Raw genomic sequence first — 17,053 nt, forward strand, 5'->3', positions numbered from 1 at the left:
AAACAAAAGGAAGTTCGGGAAGTGTGCTTTCATGCAGTAGCCCTTGCGCTCAGTCTCATCTGAGTCACAAGCCAGCATGGGTTTTATTTGAGTAAAATCTTGGGTTGGCCAAAAAGTTCGTTTGGGTTTTTTCAGGCCAACCCAGTATAATTTTTTTTTTTTAATGGCAGCAGTTATTTTAGAAAGCACGTGGGCTCATCCTGCCATTTGACTAGGCAGGATGAGGGTCAGAGTGCGGTAGAGACCTGCCTCCGGTCACACGGCACTGAGTCCCCAGCTGGAACCACAGCGCTCCTCCCTGTAGCGCTGTAAGAAGACACAGTTTGCTGAGAAATGAAGGAGAAGGCAGACAAGGTGTGAGAACCCTGGTGTCCTACTTTTTTTTTTTTTTTTTGCGGTACGCGGGCCTCTCACTGTTGTGGCCTCTCCCGTTGTGGAGCACAGGCTCCGGACGCGCAGGCTCAGCGGCCATGGCTCACGGGCCCAGCCGCTCCGCGGCATGTGGGATCTTCCCAGACCGGGGCACGAACCCGTGTCCCCAGCATCGGCAGGCGGACCCTCAACCACTGTGCCACCAGGGAAGCCCTGTCCTACTCAGAATTGAGACTAAGATTCAGAAATTTTTCTCTGCACGTTTATCTTTGGACCTTTGAATGACAGACCACAAGCGAGTCCTTCCGATCTGAAATCCTGGCCTCTCGGTGGCTTCGATTGTCTTCGCTGGATGGTGTCTCACTGCTGAATAATCTCTTTTACAAAACCCATAATGCTGCAGAACAAATCCATCGTCATTTGCATGGCTTGAATTAAATATATGCATATATATATGTTATTTTTCATTGCCTGCAAGTAGTGGCTTGGGTGTTTAAGCTTCACCTTCTCTTCAGGCAACTAGCTCAATGAAATGTTTTCTTTTAAAGAAAGAAGACAGAGGAAGGAGTCTTAGAATTAATAATTAGCTGATTTCCCCTCCCCCACACCTCCCCCCAACTCTCCTACTTCAGCTGAACAACACCTAATACCAACAGAATATCATGGTAACCTCTGCTATCATAGATCACCCCCAGACCAGCTGCTTTTGCATCCAGATGTTGACTACTGCAAACTAAGCTATTAAGTTAAAAGTATAAATATAGTTTAACCACTGTCCAACAGGGGAAGATGTGGTTTATTATCTGGTGGTACTATGAATCTCCCTCTAACATAGAAATGTTCCAAAATGCTCGAAGCATTTTATTTATGCTTATTTATTTCAACAGTGATTCCTCCTCAGCATCTCAGCTTTCTCCCCACTGTGACTCACCCAGTTTCCGGGAGTGTTTCAGAGTTCCACTCCAGAGGAACTGGCCTGTCTCTATGGAGGCAGCTGGCTTATTGGTCATTGTAATTGCTTTTGCAAAACATTTTCTTAATGAGTAAAGGGTGACATCAGTATTATGATCTCAATATCCTTACATCAACTCTTGATAGCATTCTTATTTCCTCTTCCAGTGTAGCAAAGAGAATAGGAAAGGGAGATTCAGGCAGCCTGAGTTTTCATTGACCTGGATTTGATTTGTGAACTCCATCACTGGAGTGTGTGTAAAGCATCTATATTCGATTTTTAATTTGTAAAGATCAGTGCATAGACTTTCTATGAGTTGAATGTCTGTTTATTTCTGCTCTAGCGAGATACCTTTAGAAGGTCTTCGTTTAGCTGTCAGTCCCCCCGCTGTTGTGTCGGCTTTTTCTCTTCCGTGTGCTCCTTGACTGCTTGAAAACAGAATTGTCTGAACACAGGCAAACTTTATTGATCCATATTTCTGTTTGAAAGACCAGAGATTTGTAGAAGGAGGAGACTATTTCTTTTCTCTAGAAAGCTTGCTGCAGAGGAGGTCTGCTCATGGCATAGTAAATCTCTAAGACTGAATAAATGTTACATTCAGCATATATCCTAAGCTTCATTTTGATGATTTATCTTAGGTAGTTTTTTACCCCATACTAACCTTCTTTTTCTGGCAGGGTCCCCACCTTGTGCCCAGGGCTGTTTCACTCTACCCTGGAGATAGTGATCCGGTCAATACTTGGGCATATCCTACATCAAGATATAGAGCACGTGATTCTAAAGCCCTTCTGGGCCTCTGGCTTTCGGTCCCAGGGGAGTAACTTGTGTAAGGAAAGAACGCTCCTTAGGGATTGGAGATAAAATGCTTGTTTTGCATCCCTTGTGCATCTGAGTTGCTGACTAGACAGTTCTTGACGTTGTCTTCTAATATCCATAGGTGTCCTGGACTTGGGCAGTTGTGAGGATATAGTTAATTAAGCTGCATTAAGGCAAATATACACACTTGTTAAAACACTTAATTTGCCTCAGTAATATTGATTACATGGCAGAAGTTTGTTTAAACTGAATGGTATTTTTTTCCCCTACTGCTACAGTCCTTGCATGCAATCTGTGTAATAGCTAATAGCCATCATCAGTTAAATATCATGTTAGTTGTAAAGTAATGTCATAAGAATTGATTTGGACTTGGCAGTGGAGGAGAGCTCTCCCTTCAAAGCCAATGTAGGTGATTAGCCAGAGTTTTAAGCAGAATCATGGTTCATATAAACTGTGTATATTTTATAGACTTATAGCTGCTCTATATTACATGAGAGCCCATTATATTAAAGAAAAGCTCAGACAGTTAATTATGCAAAACATCATGTATGCAATTACCCAGTATTATTATGCATTTAACAGTCTTATTGATTTGCCAGTAGCTCCCTTACTGTATTTAGAGCTATAACCAAGGGATGCGCACCCCCAGATTGACATAGGTCCAAGGAAACAAGCTAAGGAAGAATTACACTAGTAAACACTCCTGCATCAGATCAAATCCTTCAATGCAGAAACTGTCAACAACTGTAATGAGCAACACATTGTGATATCACAGGACCATTTCTTTTCCCATTAATAAAGTTTATCAACCAGGAAGCATCAGAAATCACCTGGTAATGCAAACGGAAGCAATTGCAATTGCCAACGTCTAAAATAGTCTGGATAGCTTAACAAGGCGCTGGGCAGTGGCCTCTGGCTGGAATGGCACAGTAAGAAAGGATGCGGGTACTTCCTAACCCATACACTTAGAACACAGTGTGAACAGTGCACTTCTCTTTGCTGAAAAGGAATGGAATCCATTTCCCTTCCTTTGTTTTAGGAACAACAGCAGGAGGAAAGGCACAAGGTTTTATAGGTCTTTCTCTATATCCGATTGGATGGCCAACCATCCTGGGTTGTCTGGACTAAGGAAGTCCCAGGACGTGAGATTTCAGTGATTAAATCAGGATAGTCGACCAACCTAATTTCAGAGCAAAATGGAACACTGGAGCCCTAAAAGCAGATAGGGTTTCAGCAAGGTCCTTCCTGGTCATGGTTTAGCCCTAGGTATGAAATTATAATCCTGGGGTGCTTTCAGCGACTGGCCAGAAATGAGTTCCAAGTGTCCTGTTTTTATTTGTCCTAGACTTCTTTGCTTAGTGTAGCACACGTGGCCCTTGACAGAATTGGGAGAGCGTTCAGCTTACACAGAGGCTCCGATTTGTTACTTGAAGGAGCTGGTCCCTGCTTCCCACACAACTTAGTTACATCTCTTGTCAACATCTCAAGCCTCAGCTTTGTGGGGAGCTGTTTGCTCACTCTGGTTCTCGACAGAGAAAGTTGCAAAGTGTCTTTTAGACTGTACGCACAAGTTATTTGTTCAAAGAATCAAGAAGCGGTATCACTAAATCACTGTGATCATGTTATGCAGACCTCTGTTCCATTAGATGGACCTCCACGTTTATTAAAGAAGACCTAAAGTAATATCTAAGCGTGTGTGCATATGTGTGCATGTGTTTTCATCTTTCTGGCGTGTGGGTCAGGATTTACGATTCCTTCTTTACAATTAATGGTCTCCTTCTGTTAGGTTAACCAGGCAGACCTGAAGCTATTTCTTATTAAAAGAAAAAATCCTCTCTCCTCCTTCCCCAACTAAGCCAGTGTACCTTAATGCAATGATGATATGTTAGACCCAGCAGTTGTCAAAGCAGCGTATTACTGTGATGCCATAATGACACCCTGTCTCTGTAAAGTAGTCATGTTTTCTCAAATCACACGTTGCACCGTTGATTTCTGACATGACACTTCATTCGGTTGCTTTCTCTGTCTTCAGCATCACCATTCTTTGACAATAGCAGCTGGTGCCCATTTTGTTACTAAGTGATTCACATTTTGCCACTTTACGAGAGTGCAATTAGTTGAAGCAGGAGAGAAAAAAAAAGAAGCTCATTGTAAAGTGGCGTGCTTGGAGTTGTAACTCAGACTGCCAGCGGAGCTGCTGGGGTCGTGAGCTTTGAAGCCTGGGCCTCGGGGAGCTGCTGCCTTAGTCTCGGAGGTTTTCTTCTAAAAGCATTAAAACAAAACCCCAAACCTGTAGGCTAATAAAAGCTTCTTATTTTTTGAAACAAAAATACTTAAATATTCAATCTGGTGATTTCGGCAGGTAGAAAACCGACCAATCCTTATAGCTTCATTCCTATTTTGGATAGGTTAAGTTATGAGCAGTAGGACTTTTGATAACCTTCCTTTCCAACCCTGAAGTTCCCTGATTCAGTGAGAGAACTAAGGAGTCTGTCTTCTTATTTCTCTCTCTCTCTCTCCTCATATTTGTAAACTCGCAGGTTTGCTGGCTCCATTGTTGTTATGTAAAAATTTGAGATATAAATTGATAAAGTGTTTGGAATTTATAATGATGATGGGTACCTTTTCTGGCCCTTAAGGATGACAAGGAAGAAAATAAACTAGTGAATTGTTTAGTTGTCATTTATTTAGCCTATTTCGGTGTCTGTCACTGAAATATAGGTATAATAAAATTTCAAAAAATCTTGCTTTGGTGTTAAAATCAGGAAGGCCAAAGAAGACCTGTACACATGTGTTGCACTGATGCACCACTTTTTTTAGGAGGGAAATAAAGTAGCAAATGAACTCAGGTTTGGTATAAAATTCAACAGGTGAAATGCAGCTGCGTATTACGAACTTTTATTGGGTTGGCCAAAACGTTTGTTCGGGTTTAGGTGAACTAAAAGACACATTTTTAACTTTCACGAAGAACTGTTGAACAACGTATTCACTAACCGAATGAATGTTTTGGGCAACCCAATAGTTTGGTGAAAGGATTAATAATATTTAATCATATATAAGCCTATGGAACGTAGGCTTAAGTCCCTTCTGGGAAATGTAGACCACTCTGGACACCTACACATTGCCCAGAAATTCACAGCAGTTCACTCATAGTCACACGTTTACCTGGATCTAGGTAGCCTCTCTGAAAACAAGCTTGATAATTATAATATGAATGGAATATTAACTTACAGATGATCTTGTTTTCCCCTCCAGCAGCAACTTTAATTGATTCTTATTCTTTTTGTCTGTCACTTTCTCCCTATACATGAACACCTGTACGTACAGTTAATCAACTGTCAAAAATTACATTTTTAAATAGTCCAGCAACCCAGAAGATTTATTTGCCTGATCATTAGCATCTAACACCAAAGATAAATTTTACTCTTGCTAACCCTTAGGCAAGGCTGGGCAAGAAGTTCCTATGTTGAAGCAGGATCATCAGAATTTATATATAAATGTATATATATGTATATATGTATAATATATATAATAGAATATATATAGAATACAGAAGACTATACCTCAAACTGTATTGAAAATACTTTCTAAAGCACTGCAATGTGTCTGGCCTCTGGAAGGCTGTTATATCCCTCAAATTTAGTTTCTTATATGGAAAATAAATGTTATTCTTGACATGGTTATTTCTCCCTTCAGTTTATTCTCAGGGTGTTCACTCAGAGAAGATGTTTAGAAAGTTGCTTCTCTTTTTCCCTTGTGTCTCCCATCATTTCTCTTAAAATAATAAAATAAAAACAACTCTACGTAGCCTTTAAAATAAATATTTCCCACATTTTTCCGACACATGTTATTCTATTTGTAATTCTTAACTAAGTTTAGATTTTTATTAATGCAACGTGACCTAAAATTGCGTTAACAGCACTATGTGGAATTGGGCTTACTCTCTTTGGCTCCGGATAAAGCCATCATCTTGAAAATGGCTCTTTCTGACAAAAAGGTGTTCTTTTGAAATAAAGTCTTATTCACTACATTCCTCTTAGAGTTAATGTGAATTTTAGTGCCTCTAATTTTAGGTTGAAGTGAAGTCTAGAATAAAACCCACCAGCTGACAATTGAATTTATAGATAGTTGTGAATGTCTCAGGCTTCAATAATAGAGCTGTAGAATTTCAGAGACAGAGAGGGAGAGAATTAAGACCCACTGTAGTTTTAGGGTATAATGTAATGGTATCTAGGAAACGTTCAGTGTAATGAGCTAAGTAGTAATTAGGAGACAACTGCGTTCTTTCAGATTCTGTTTCGGTGTCACTCCAGACCCTGGGGAGGGTGACTCAACAGGGTAGCCTTGTAGCCAGCGTGGTGGCTTCTTCAGCCACTTTTCCACTCATGGGTGAGTGTGAATGTCATAGAGCCTCTGTGTGTGCCAGCACTACCCCTCTTTGCTTGGCTATTTAAAAAACATCAGTGAACACCTTGAAAAACTCTCTGTTGGCTTCAGGACATTTCCGCACTGGACTTTGGAGTCAGCCCTGAGTGGAAATCCCGACTCTTCCACTTCCAAACTGTATGACTTTCAGGAAATTGTTTGATGTCTGAGGCTCTGTTTCCTAAAGAGTAATACCCCCCTCACAAGGTTGTCTTGGGGATTAAATGAGGTAATATTTGTAAAGTACTCAGGTCAATGCCTGACATGTAGTAAGCACTTGATAAATGGCAACTCTATTATTATTTCCACTGGGCAAAAAGGTATTCATTAAGGAAGCAGTTCATGTCTGAGAAGAAACATGTAAAACCTACAGCACTGATCCAGCATGTTCACTTTCCTTTACAGCTACAATGGCCAGACTTGTGTAGGAGAAGAGATTGCCCCTGTCCAAAGGCTTCCCTGACCACTTGAACTTCCTGAATTTTCTTGCTTCCATCCAGATTATTGCAAAGTTAGGGGCTGAGATTTTCGAGGAGACAGCTGGCTGGAGACACCCAATTTTTCAAAGACCTTAACAACGTGCATTTGACACATAAACATTTGGTGACTTTGCAAATAACCCTTCCATAAATAGGAGGGTGATTCCTCGCCTTGTTTCTCAGTCAAGACTTCTGCACATTTTAGAAGTCCATGAGAAAAAGCCCGAGGGAAAGAAAATTGGGATAAAATTGAACAGAGACAATCCAAGAAGAGAGAGAGAGAGAAAAGAGGGCCCAGGGAAAGGGTGGTCAGTTTTGTGATCAAGCAGCTCAGAGCAACTCTCCTTGGGAAAAAGAAAAAATGATTAAGAAATGGTGCCTCGCAGGCAGATGGCGAAAGAGTTAATTGTCATGGCTGTGAGAAATTCAGTGCCAGAGAGAGGAAAGGGGAGCAACTGTGTTTTAGTACCCTAATAACTTCTAACTGTAGTCTAAGATCATAATGTATGTGCGAGCAGTCCAGTAATTATAAGGTAATAAGTGAAGTGGTAGAGTAAGTGCTTTAAATTGGAATTTGCAGGGCTGCTGTAAGTCAGTGCCGACCCGCTTTCTTTCAAACGTTGACTTGAGGAAAAGTGCTTAGCCCAGGGTGCAAGCTGGGAGACAAGGAGAGCGATCTATTAATTACAGAGCTCATTAACAGTGACGGAACAAGGCAGCAGATGCGGGAGGGAGCGGACGCCTGGTTCAGGCTGGAGGGGGGGATATTTTTTCTTTCACTAGCTCTTGAGGAAAGGACAACCCAAGTGGGTGGGTGAAAGCAAGAAGATATCTTTGTGGATTTCTCCTTCCTGTTTGCTCTCTCCACATCCTGAGTTTGCTTTACTTTAGAGAGCAGCACAGAACTTCCGATGGGAAATCTGCTAGGTAAGAGGCAAACTTCTTGTTCTGGATGCTTTGCTCTTGAGACCGCCTTCTCGGAACCGTTCAGTGAACATTCCCTGATAGGAAATAACCATATTTTTCTTCGTTTGAAAGTAGCAGAACAGTGGGGGAAGGGGGCACCCGGAGGAGAGCATGAAATTTGTGATAAAATATCATTAGATTTATAGTGAAAGAGATAATCGCATCCCTTCGGTTATCCTGTGACTACTCCCCCAAATTCGAGTGAATGACCATTACCCTGTGGGATTCCCATAAATCAACTTTCCACCGGGAAGCAATTATCTAAGTTTGTTTCTCAACGGTCACCTCTTCTTTGTATAGTGGGCTCTCAGAAGGTTCCTAGAGACTTGGCTAAAAGGGGTTTTGCACTATGGCGAACGGGAAAGAAAATAGGACCAATTACATCTTTTCATCTAATTACCTCTTCAGAAATTTAATCACCTACGGGTCTGACAAAGTAAGAGGGGCAGTCTGTTTCTTCTAGATAAGAGAGAGAGTTTGTTAGATTAGATGCTTCATCATATTTCCTTTTAGGAGGTATGATGTTAAAAGACCAAAGGAAGGGGAGAAAAAGAGACCATCGCAAATCTCATTTTTTCAGGGCAAAATTTGATACATCCTTACTTTGCTGAATATGAAGTATCAGGTTTATGGATTCACAGGTATACTGAAGGCTCAAATGGCTTTTAGTGATTCCTCTCTTCAACAGTGGCAAATCGCACATGCAGACACGGACACATGTAAACACATGTACATGTTTATTAATCAGTGCTGGTGATCATTTCACTGTTTTGTGGGCTCTAGGAAATAATCCTTAAATATTGGCTAGCATTTTATCCTTGATGTCTTTCTGTATCGCTAAATGTCTAGGAAATAGAGCAATTTAATTAAAGAGGCAACGTGATTGAGGATATATTCCCTGTGTGTCTTAGATCAATAAAAGACACAGTTATGCTTATGGAAGCGTGCTGACAAACAGTAATTACAGAGCTGAGGAATCATCTGTTCAGCCTTGACAATAAAAGTTTAGTTCTGCTCATAATAAAATGACTGCAACATCAGAAAATGGAAGAGAAAAGTAGAGTGAGGATAAGGGTAATTTTAGAAGTGATATGGACTTTGCAAATTACTCCTCTTCCATGGATAAATTTAGAATCTAGAGAGTTGATTTAGATACTGACAGTGGTTCTCCAAGAGAAAGGTACAATGAAAGGAACTGGATCAGTTAGAGCTTTTGTTTATGGCCTGTCTGGGCACTTTGATGTAACCCTGTCACGCCCTTATGCTGATTACCTTGTTGTAGAACAAGAGATATTGACTAGAGAATGATGTGTAGTCCTTAGTTCTTAGGCAGCACTCTCAAAGAGCAATGTCTTTAACGTATGAATTCTCTTTTTTTTTTCTCCTTTCCATCTTTTTTTGCACTTTCTCTATTTTTTCACCTTCTCTTTGTTTCTACCTATTTTGGTATCTCTGTTTGACACACTCTCCTCTTTCTCTCTCTGTTTGCACCTCCCTAAACCTCAGGCTTCTCTGCAGAATGTCAAACAAAGATCGACACATTGATTCCAGCTGTTCGTCCTTCATCAAGACGGAACCCTCCAGCCCGGCCTCCCTGACGGACAGCGTCAACCACCACAGCCCAGGTGGCTCTTCAGACGCCAGCGGGAGCTACAGTTCAACCATGAATGGCCATCAGAACGGACTTGACTCGCCACCTCTCTACCCTTCTGCTCCTATCCTAGGAGGTAGTGGGCCTGTCCGGAAACTGTACGATGACTGCTCCAGCACCATTGTTGAAGACCCCCAGACCAAGTGCGAATACATGCTCAACTCGATGCCCAAGAGACTGTGTTTAGTGTGCGGTGACATCGCGTCTGGGTACCACTATGGGGTAGCATCCTGTGAAGCCTGCAAGGCATTCTTCAAGAGGACAATTCAAGGTGAGTGAGGGTTGCACCTGGCGATACCCACCCTCCTCCAGCCTCATGTGATGGTTGGTTGGTTGGTTTTCGTGGTTCTGGTCCTTGTTAGTCAAGTTGTGCTTTTTTTTTTTTTTTTTTTTTTTTTTTTTTTTGCGGTACGCGGACCTCTCACTGCTGTGGCCTCTCCCGTTGCGGAGCACAGGCTCCGGACTCGGAGGCTCAGCGGCCATGGCTCACGGGCCCAGCCGCTCCGGGGCATATGGGATCTTCCCGGACCGGGGCACGAACCCGTGTCCCCTGCATCGGCAGGCAGACTCCCAACCACGGCACCACCAGGGAAGCCCAAGTTGTGCATTCTTAATTCTATCCTGAGTATAAAATAGAAATAGGTTAAAATTGATAGTGGAGGATTTGTAGAATAGACTCCACCCCCCCCACCCCCATATGTTCCCTATCAATTCCACGTTTACTATCAAGCTCTAAAGATGGAATGATAATAAGCTTTGGGTGGAGTTTAAAAGAGCACAGATGTTATTAGAGCAGTGGGGGTCTGGATAGCAACTGAACCGATGCACACTGGATAAATAGTGCTTTTACCTCTTCTGTTCTTCATATAGCTAAAATGATAACTATTTTAGACCAGTGGTTTTCAAACTAGAGTGTGCATCAAACCTGCCTGGAGAGCTTGTGAAAATGCAGATCACCCACTCCCAGAGCTTCTGATTCATTACATCTGTTTCAGGTAGGGGGTCTGAGAATTTATATTTCTAACAAATTTTCAGATGATGCCGATGTTGCTGGTCTAGGAACTACACTTTTGAGAATCACTTCTCTAAACAAATTTAATTTTCTACACCCTTCCTTCTTTTCCTGTGGTTGGATGTACTTTCCCCACCTTTTTAATAAATTTGTGTGAAAAAGCTTCCAAACTGTACCAAAATATAAAATATGCCTCCAACGTATGTAAGACATATCCAAACCTTTATAGATCTCCGGATTTATAAATAACAATATTATTTCCCACCGAAAAATGTAGAAAAACATGACTGAAATTTGTATGTGACCCTTTAAACTAGGAATCCACAAATACAAAACTCAGCTCCTTTTCAAAGCTATAGATAATTACAGAAAATTATTTTTCTTACAGAAAATTATTTTTCACTTGTTTAGATCCTTTGTGATACACTTTTGAAGAAAATAGAGGAAGGAAAGAATCAGTGTTTATTGAGAATCCCCAGCACACCAGTGATTCTATTCTGCTCTGCTCCATAGTTTACAAAGTGTATCTTCTGGGAATGTCCTGGCGGTCCAGTGGTTAGGACTCCACACTTTCACTGCTGAGGGCCCAGGTTCACTCTCTAGTCGGGGAACTGAGATTCCACAAACCACGTAGCATGGCCAAAACAAAAATACCCAAAATGTATCTTCTTAACCAGTTATAGAGATAAGTGCGTTTTCCCTCATGTCAGTGGTTCTCAACTTTGCAGGCTCACTGGAGTCACCTGGAGACATAAAAAAGAAATACTGATGCCTAGGCTCATACCCCCAAATTCAGAATTAATTGGCCTTGGGTGTAGCCAGGGCAAGCGGGGATTTATGAAAGCTTCCTAGTTAATGCTTCATCTAAAGCCAAGGTTAAGAACCACTGCACCCTACCGTGCTGTGTTCTGTGACAGTGCTTCTGAAGGTGTGGCTGCTATCAGTATCACCAGGGAATTTGTTAGAAATGCAGATTCCCATCCTTCATCCCAGATTACCTCCGTTAGAATCCCTGGGGGAGGGCCCAGCAATTTGTGCTTTGCCAAGCCCTCCAGGTAACTCTGATGCTCACCCGAGTTTGAGAACCACAGCTCTGTTACCGTGTCGCTGCTCATTTACCGCTGACAACTCTTCTTTTTCATCTACTGGTCCCTTGTTGGACATAACTGAAATCAGTTTAATAATTGTGTGACACGCTTACTGGTTTTTAAAGTGCAAAGGAGATGATGTTTGTTAAACTCTACTCCTTCTAAATGTTTTAACAAAAGGTGATTCTGAACCCCTTTATGAGCACAGAGAGTAATCTTCTACCCTTTCCTTTTAAGAGCATGTGGGCGGGCAAGTCTTTTCACCCAGTAGCACTGAAGATCTTAGTGATTGTCCTTAGTGGAACAGGTGGTACCATCTCCCATTGCCTTTGTGCCATCTATCACATAATCACTTCCTTGATGTATGGCTGATGAATACACAGTTAAAGAGTTAAAGTGCACAGTTGTTCAAGGTATCATAACTCTTACATAATAGAGTGGATCTATCAGCCTAATCTTTTCACGGCCTTTCATAGTTTTAACGGAAGAACACAAGCCAAGTTAGTGTGGAGTATGTATGAATTACCTAAATATTTTAACAGCTGTATCTTCATATTTAATGGATCATCGTAGCCATATTTTATTAGCATTTTCTTACAAAAATCCTTCAGCCACTGGACCTTTCTTTTCTTTCTTCTCATTTATAAACTGAAGGCGTTAATACCTACCTCAAGGAATGCTTCTGGATAAAGTGAAATACAAAATCACATGTAAAGTGAGTAAATAAAAACAGTGATGATCTGTATGCGAAGCTTCCTCTCACTTTGAGGCACTTGAAAGTATCTCTTCAGCCTACTTACTAGATTGCAAAACTTGAGAATGAAAACACACTTCAAATCTTTGGGTTCTTACCAGCCATTGTCCAACAATATTAGAATATGGACGCTACAGAGCATCTCAAATTTAAACTGTTAGTAATTTGATTTTGTTTAACTCAGTTTACACAGCTCGGGGTCTAACTACACAATGATAAGGGAGTGTTTGGGGATAAATTAACAGATACTGTGTACACTGGTGTAAGCAAAATGGTCTCAATATGAAAAGCATTCCCAGTTACTCAACAAATATTGACTAAAAACCTACTGTGGGCCTGGCACTGTGCTGGCCTGAGTTTCAGCTTAGCAACACTTTACGAAAGCTTGGTTCCCAAAGGGTTGTGGATTGCAGTGAATTCCTCCTATAAATGTCTCCTGCTTTGAGAGAATACCAAAGTTTTTTGTTTTGGGAGGGGGGGATTGAAACAACGTGGTCCTCAGTATGTTTTCCAAAGATAGGACAACTATGTGAAAACATTTCCTGACAGTTGTTTAAAAAAAAAAAAGGAAAAGAAATCCTATCGCTTAGCTATTAATAGCCGTGCAATAGTTACTTACCGGCGATCCCTGGAATAGAACAATTGGACTTCTATCGCTGATTCTTCCTTAGGATGCTGAAATGCTACCAAAAGTTTCACAGGGTGAACCACAGGGTGCTTCTTGGCATTGATGTATAGTGCTCCATTCTACTCCATATTGGAGACAGCAACTTTCAAGGGTTTTGAGCAGCAGACAGACATGTCACTGTCCAGATTAGCACTCTGGGCTTGCCCACCTGGCTGTGCTTGTAGCTGGCAGCTGGGTGGTACTCCTGCTGCCCTGCTACCCTGCTAGCTACATCAGCGGGCCTCGTGCCGTGGTGCTCACTTAGCCCCAAAAAGGCAGTGAGGCAAATAAAGGGATTAAATTGTGAAAGTGTAATGTAATAATTAGGGTGGTAATTGTAAGGGAGATTGGAACAGCCCCTCCTTCCTCTGGCCAACTAATGATAGCGATTCAACTCAGAAGATGTTGAAAGTGGCCGAATCTGTTGCATCATCACAGATGCTTAGTCTGATGTGGAAGGGACCATGGAATCCATTCTCATGCCTTGAGGCAGCATTGCAGCCAAACTCTCCTTGACCCATGTTAGTCTTTCCCTTCCCTCCCTTAAAGCTCTACGGAAGAATGAGAAAGGATTATGCAACTTCCCTTAAGAACGAGTCTTTCCACCATCTCATAGCCCCTATGGCCAAGGGGGTAAGTGTGGCTTCCTGGTTCTGCTCTCATTGACTTGACTAAGGGACATAGATATTCAAAGCCACAGTCATGGGAATATTTCCTCTTTAGAATTTTTATTTCTTGTTATAATAACTTAAGATTGGTTATCCAAAATGTAATACATTTTAATAGTTGGACAAAATACTTCTTAAATTTAGAGCCAAAAGAACATATATCCAGAGCACCTCTTGCGAAAAGTAATGAGAATTGTTCTTTTCAAAGCTGAATGTGATATTCCAGTTGCGAAAGGCAATTCATCATAAATTTCAGTGAAAGTCAACCAGAAAGGCATATTTTACTTATTGACTGTTTCTAAGTTATCATTGGAAAACTATTGAATTAGGTCAACACTTAGGTAATAGTCAAAGTTTTGGAAGGTTTTAGTTTGCTTTTTTCTTTCTTTTCTTTTTTTTCTGACCAAAAACGTTTTAGAGGATTTTGACTGTTCTATCATCCCACAGGGTTACAATGGCAGCAATGATTTCATTGTCGTTTTCTAGGCTTATTAGTTTTTGTGTGTGATATCGTTATTCTGACTTTTTTTTCTAATTCTAGTTTGGCCTTAATTCATAAATGAGTGGGAACTTCTGTGGGGGTTTTTTTGTTTGTTTTTTTTTTTTGTTTTTGGTACCTTCTCATTAAGAGTTTTCCCTGGATTCTTGTTAAGGAGGTAAGAGAAGGAAAATATCTTTATATCCCCCCAAAGTCAATATATGTTTCATTATTTAATTCACAAAACACTAACCCCCTGAAGTTTTTATGCCTATATAAGAGTATGGAAAATAAATTGTATATATTTATTAATATAACCATTTCAACCATTCATTCTTGTGCTAGAAATATGGCATTCCCCCCCTCTTTTAAAAAGAGGATATTATGGGCTTCCCTGGTGGCGCAGTGGTTGAGAGTCCGCCTGCCGATGCAGGGGACACGGGTTCGTGCCCCGGTCCAGGAGGATCCCACATGCTGCGGAGTGGCTGGGCCCGTAAGCCATGGCCACTGGGCCTGCGCGTCCGGAGCCTGTGCTCCGCAGCGGAAGAGACCACAACAGTGAGAGGCCCGTGTACCACAAAAAAAAAAAAAAAAAGAGGATATTTTTAAAATAGGGGATTATTTTTTTTAAGATATTCATTCTAGCATGGGTTTTGGATTCATATAAAACCAGGTCCAGGTCTTAGCCACTTACCTGCTGAGAAGCCATAACTTCTCTGTGCCTCCCTTCCCCAGGTGGTAAGGATTAAATGAAGAGACTATCAAAGAGTCTGGCCCATAGTAAGGGCTCAATAATTGATTGACTCTGGTTGCTATTGGCAGTATGACTGGGCTATTCAAGCATTGGGTGGTTCAAATACTCTAGGACAAATAGATGTCTTTGATGCTAAACTAGAAGGACCTGTGAGCTTCTCAGCTCGCAGCTACCCCCCTTTTGCTCTGATAATAAACTTTCTCTCCCTGTAGCCATTTTTCACAATAGTGCCCTTTTATATTAGAAGGCATTTAGGTGGGCCGATTGGAAATTTGATTGGTTTTATATAGTTTGTTTTGTTTTGTTTTTGACTGTGCTGCTCGGCTGGTGGGATCTTAATTCCCTGACCAGGGATTGAACCCAGGCCCTCGGCAGTGAAAGCACCAAGTCCTAACCACTGGCCCACCAGGGAATTCCCCTGGTTTTATGTAGCTTTATGGTGATCAATTTTTTTTTTCTGTGACTGTGGATGGGAAACTAGGTAAATCAGAAAGGGAACCTGAATCTTATCACTTGAGTAAAATATCCCAACTAAGCTTTGAATGTGGGATTCAGGAAATAAAAAAGCAGAATGTCTTTGCAGCGTGAAATCTAGGAGTGACCATCATAAGAACCAAGTCCACTGCCGGTGTTCATGGGACCTGATACAGTGTACACCCACATATTGTGTATGTAAATATGTAAGCGTTTGTAAATTAAGATAACAAACTGCTAAGTCAAATATGTTCTGTTCTCTTATTTGACAAATGTGCCTTCACAATGGCCTGGGAGGCTAGCTTGGCATTTTTAATTCTTAGACTCCTAGGAGTTTTGTGTCAGAAAGAGGCAGTAGAAGGAGAGCCAGCTTTTAGCTTGCAGCCCAGCCCATTTCCCTTCCTTCCCCTCTGCCTTCCATCATGTCTGGTACCTAGTGTGGACTCCCCTGCCGCCACCCCTTCCTAACAGCTGCACCTTGACCACGCACAGGCCTTGTAATGTGCCCTCTGGCACTGCGGTCCAGCCCAGGCCATCTTCCAGAGGAGCGACCCAGGGGAGAGGGCCACGCAGGTCCTGGAACGGGGTTTGTAGGGGTTTATCCTGGGAATTCGGGAGTCCTGGGTACTCGGGATCATGCAGTACGAGGGGGGCTTGTCTCCTTAGCCTGTGGAAGGGCTTGCACCATGATACTTTCTAAAGCCCAGGGCTTTCAGGTGGGGGGCCCTCCTAGTCTGAGTCTAAAGGTGACACTGATAAGAGCCTAAATCTCACCTTAAACATAGGGCATTAAGAGGAGGAAGGCATATGCTAAAGGTGAATGGGCACAGTCTGTGCGTCTGCTGTTTTCCACCCTGAATTGTTGACTCCTTCCTGAAGTAGATGGCGTAGTCCTAGAGGACCTCTCCTGGATGTAGCATTTTCTTTGCCGTCCATGTGCTATTTTAGTCTCAGAATAGAATATTTGCAGCACTGGCGGAAATAACTTACAAATTGAGTGTCTGTGCAGCTTATGAACCTTAGCAAGGAAAATAATAAGGTATTATCTGTTTAACTTAAATAGCATTTAGAGAAGATCACTCTCCCGGTTTGTACGTAGCATCTTTAAAATGAATAAGTTCTAAAATTAAAATCCAAAATAATATGGAATTGACTTAACGAATCTCAGTGATTATCAGTTTGGATGCAGTATTAAATTAAATATGGAGGTGATATTTTGAAAAGAAATATTGTCTAAACCTCATTTGCTTTAACTCCGAGCTTGCTTTTGTTATGTTTAATTGACTTTTCCACTTTTCCTTGCATTTGATGCCGATTTTGTCTGAGTTTTTGAAATGCATGAATGTTGCCAAGTTATCAACGAGAAATATTATTCTCCTGCTATTTTAATTGTTAGCTTCAGTGTTTATTTTAATAGTAAAGTTTAGTATTGCAGACTTTCTTTGTGGGTAAAGAATATGTATTATGCGAATTGATATTTTAGGAAACAACACAGTT

The 17,053-nt window shown here is 41.4% G+C and overlaps 1 protein-coding gene across 3 annotated transcripts in view; it reads left to right on the forward strand.

The window, feature by feature from the left end:
- The first annotated feature begins 9,516 nt into the window (after positions 1–9,516).
- ESRRG (estrogen related receptor gamma) overlaps positions 9,517–17,053 on the forward strand; it is a 171,634-nt gene continuing 164,097 nt past the window's right edge. For all 3 annotated transcript variants that reach the window (XM_069540126.1, XM_060011045.2, XM_069540127.1), the window contains exon 1: positions 9,517–9,932. In XM_069540126.1, the coding sequence (XP_069396227.1) occupies positions 9,530–9,932 (403 nt within the window). In that variant the 5' untranslated portion in view covers positions 9,517–9,529. The remainder of the gene's footprint in view (positions 9,933–17,053) is intronic.

The sequence above is a fragment of the Delphinus delphis genome, chromosome 1, assembly GCF_949987515.2.
Source record: "Delphinus delphis chromosome 1, mDelDel1.2, whole genome shotgun sequence".
Classification (NCBI taxonomy): domain Eukaryota; kingdom Metazoa; phylum Chordata; class Mammalia; order Artiodactyla; family Delphinidae; genus Delphinus; species Delphinus delphis.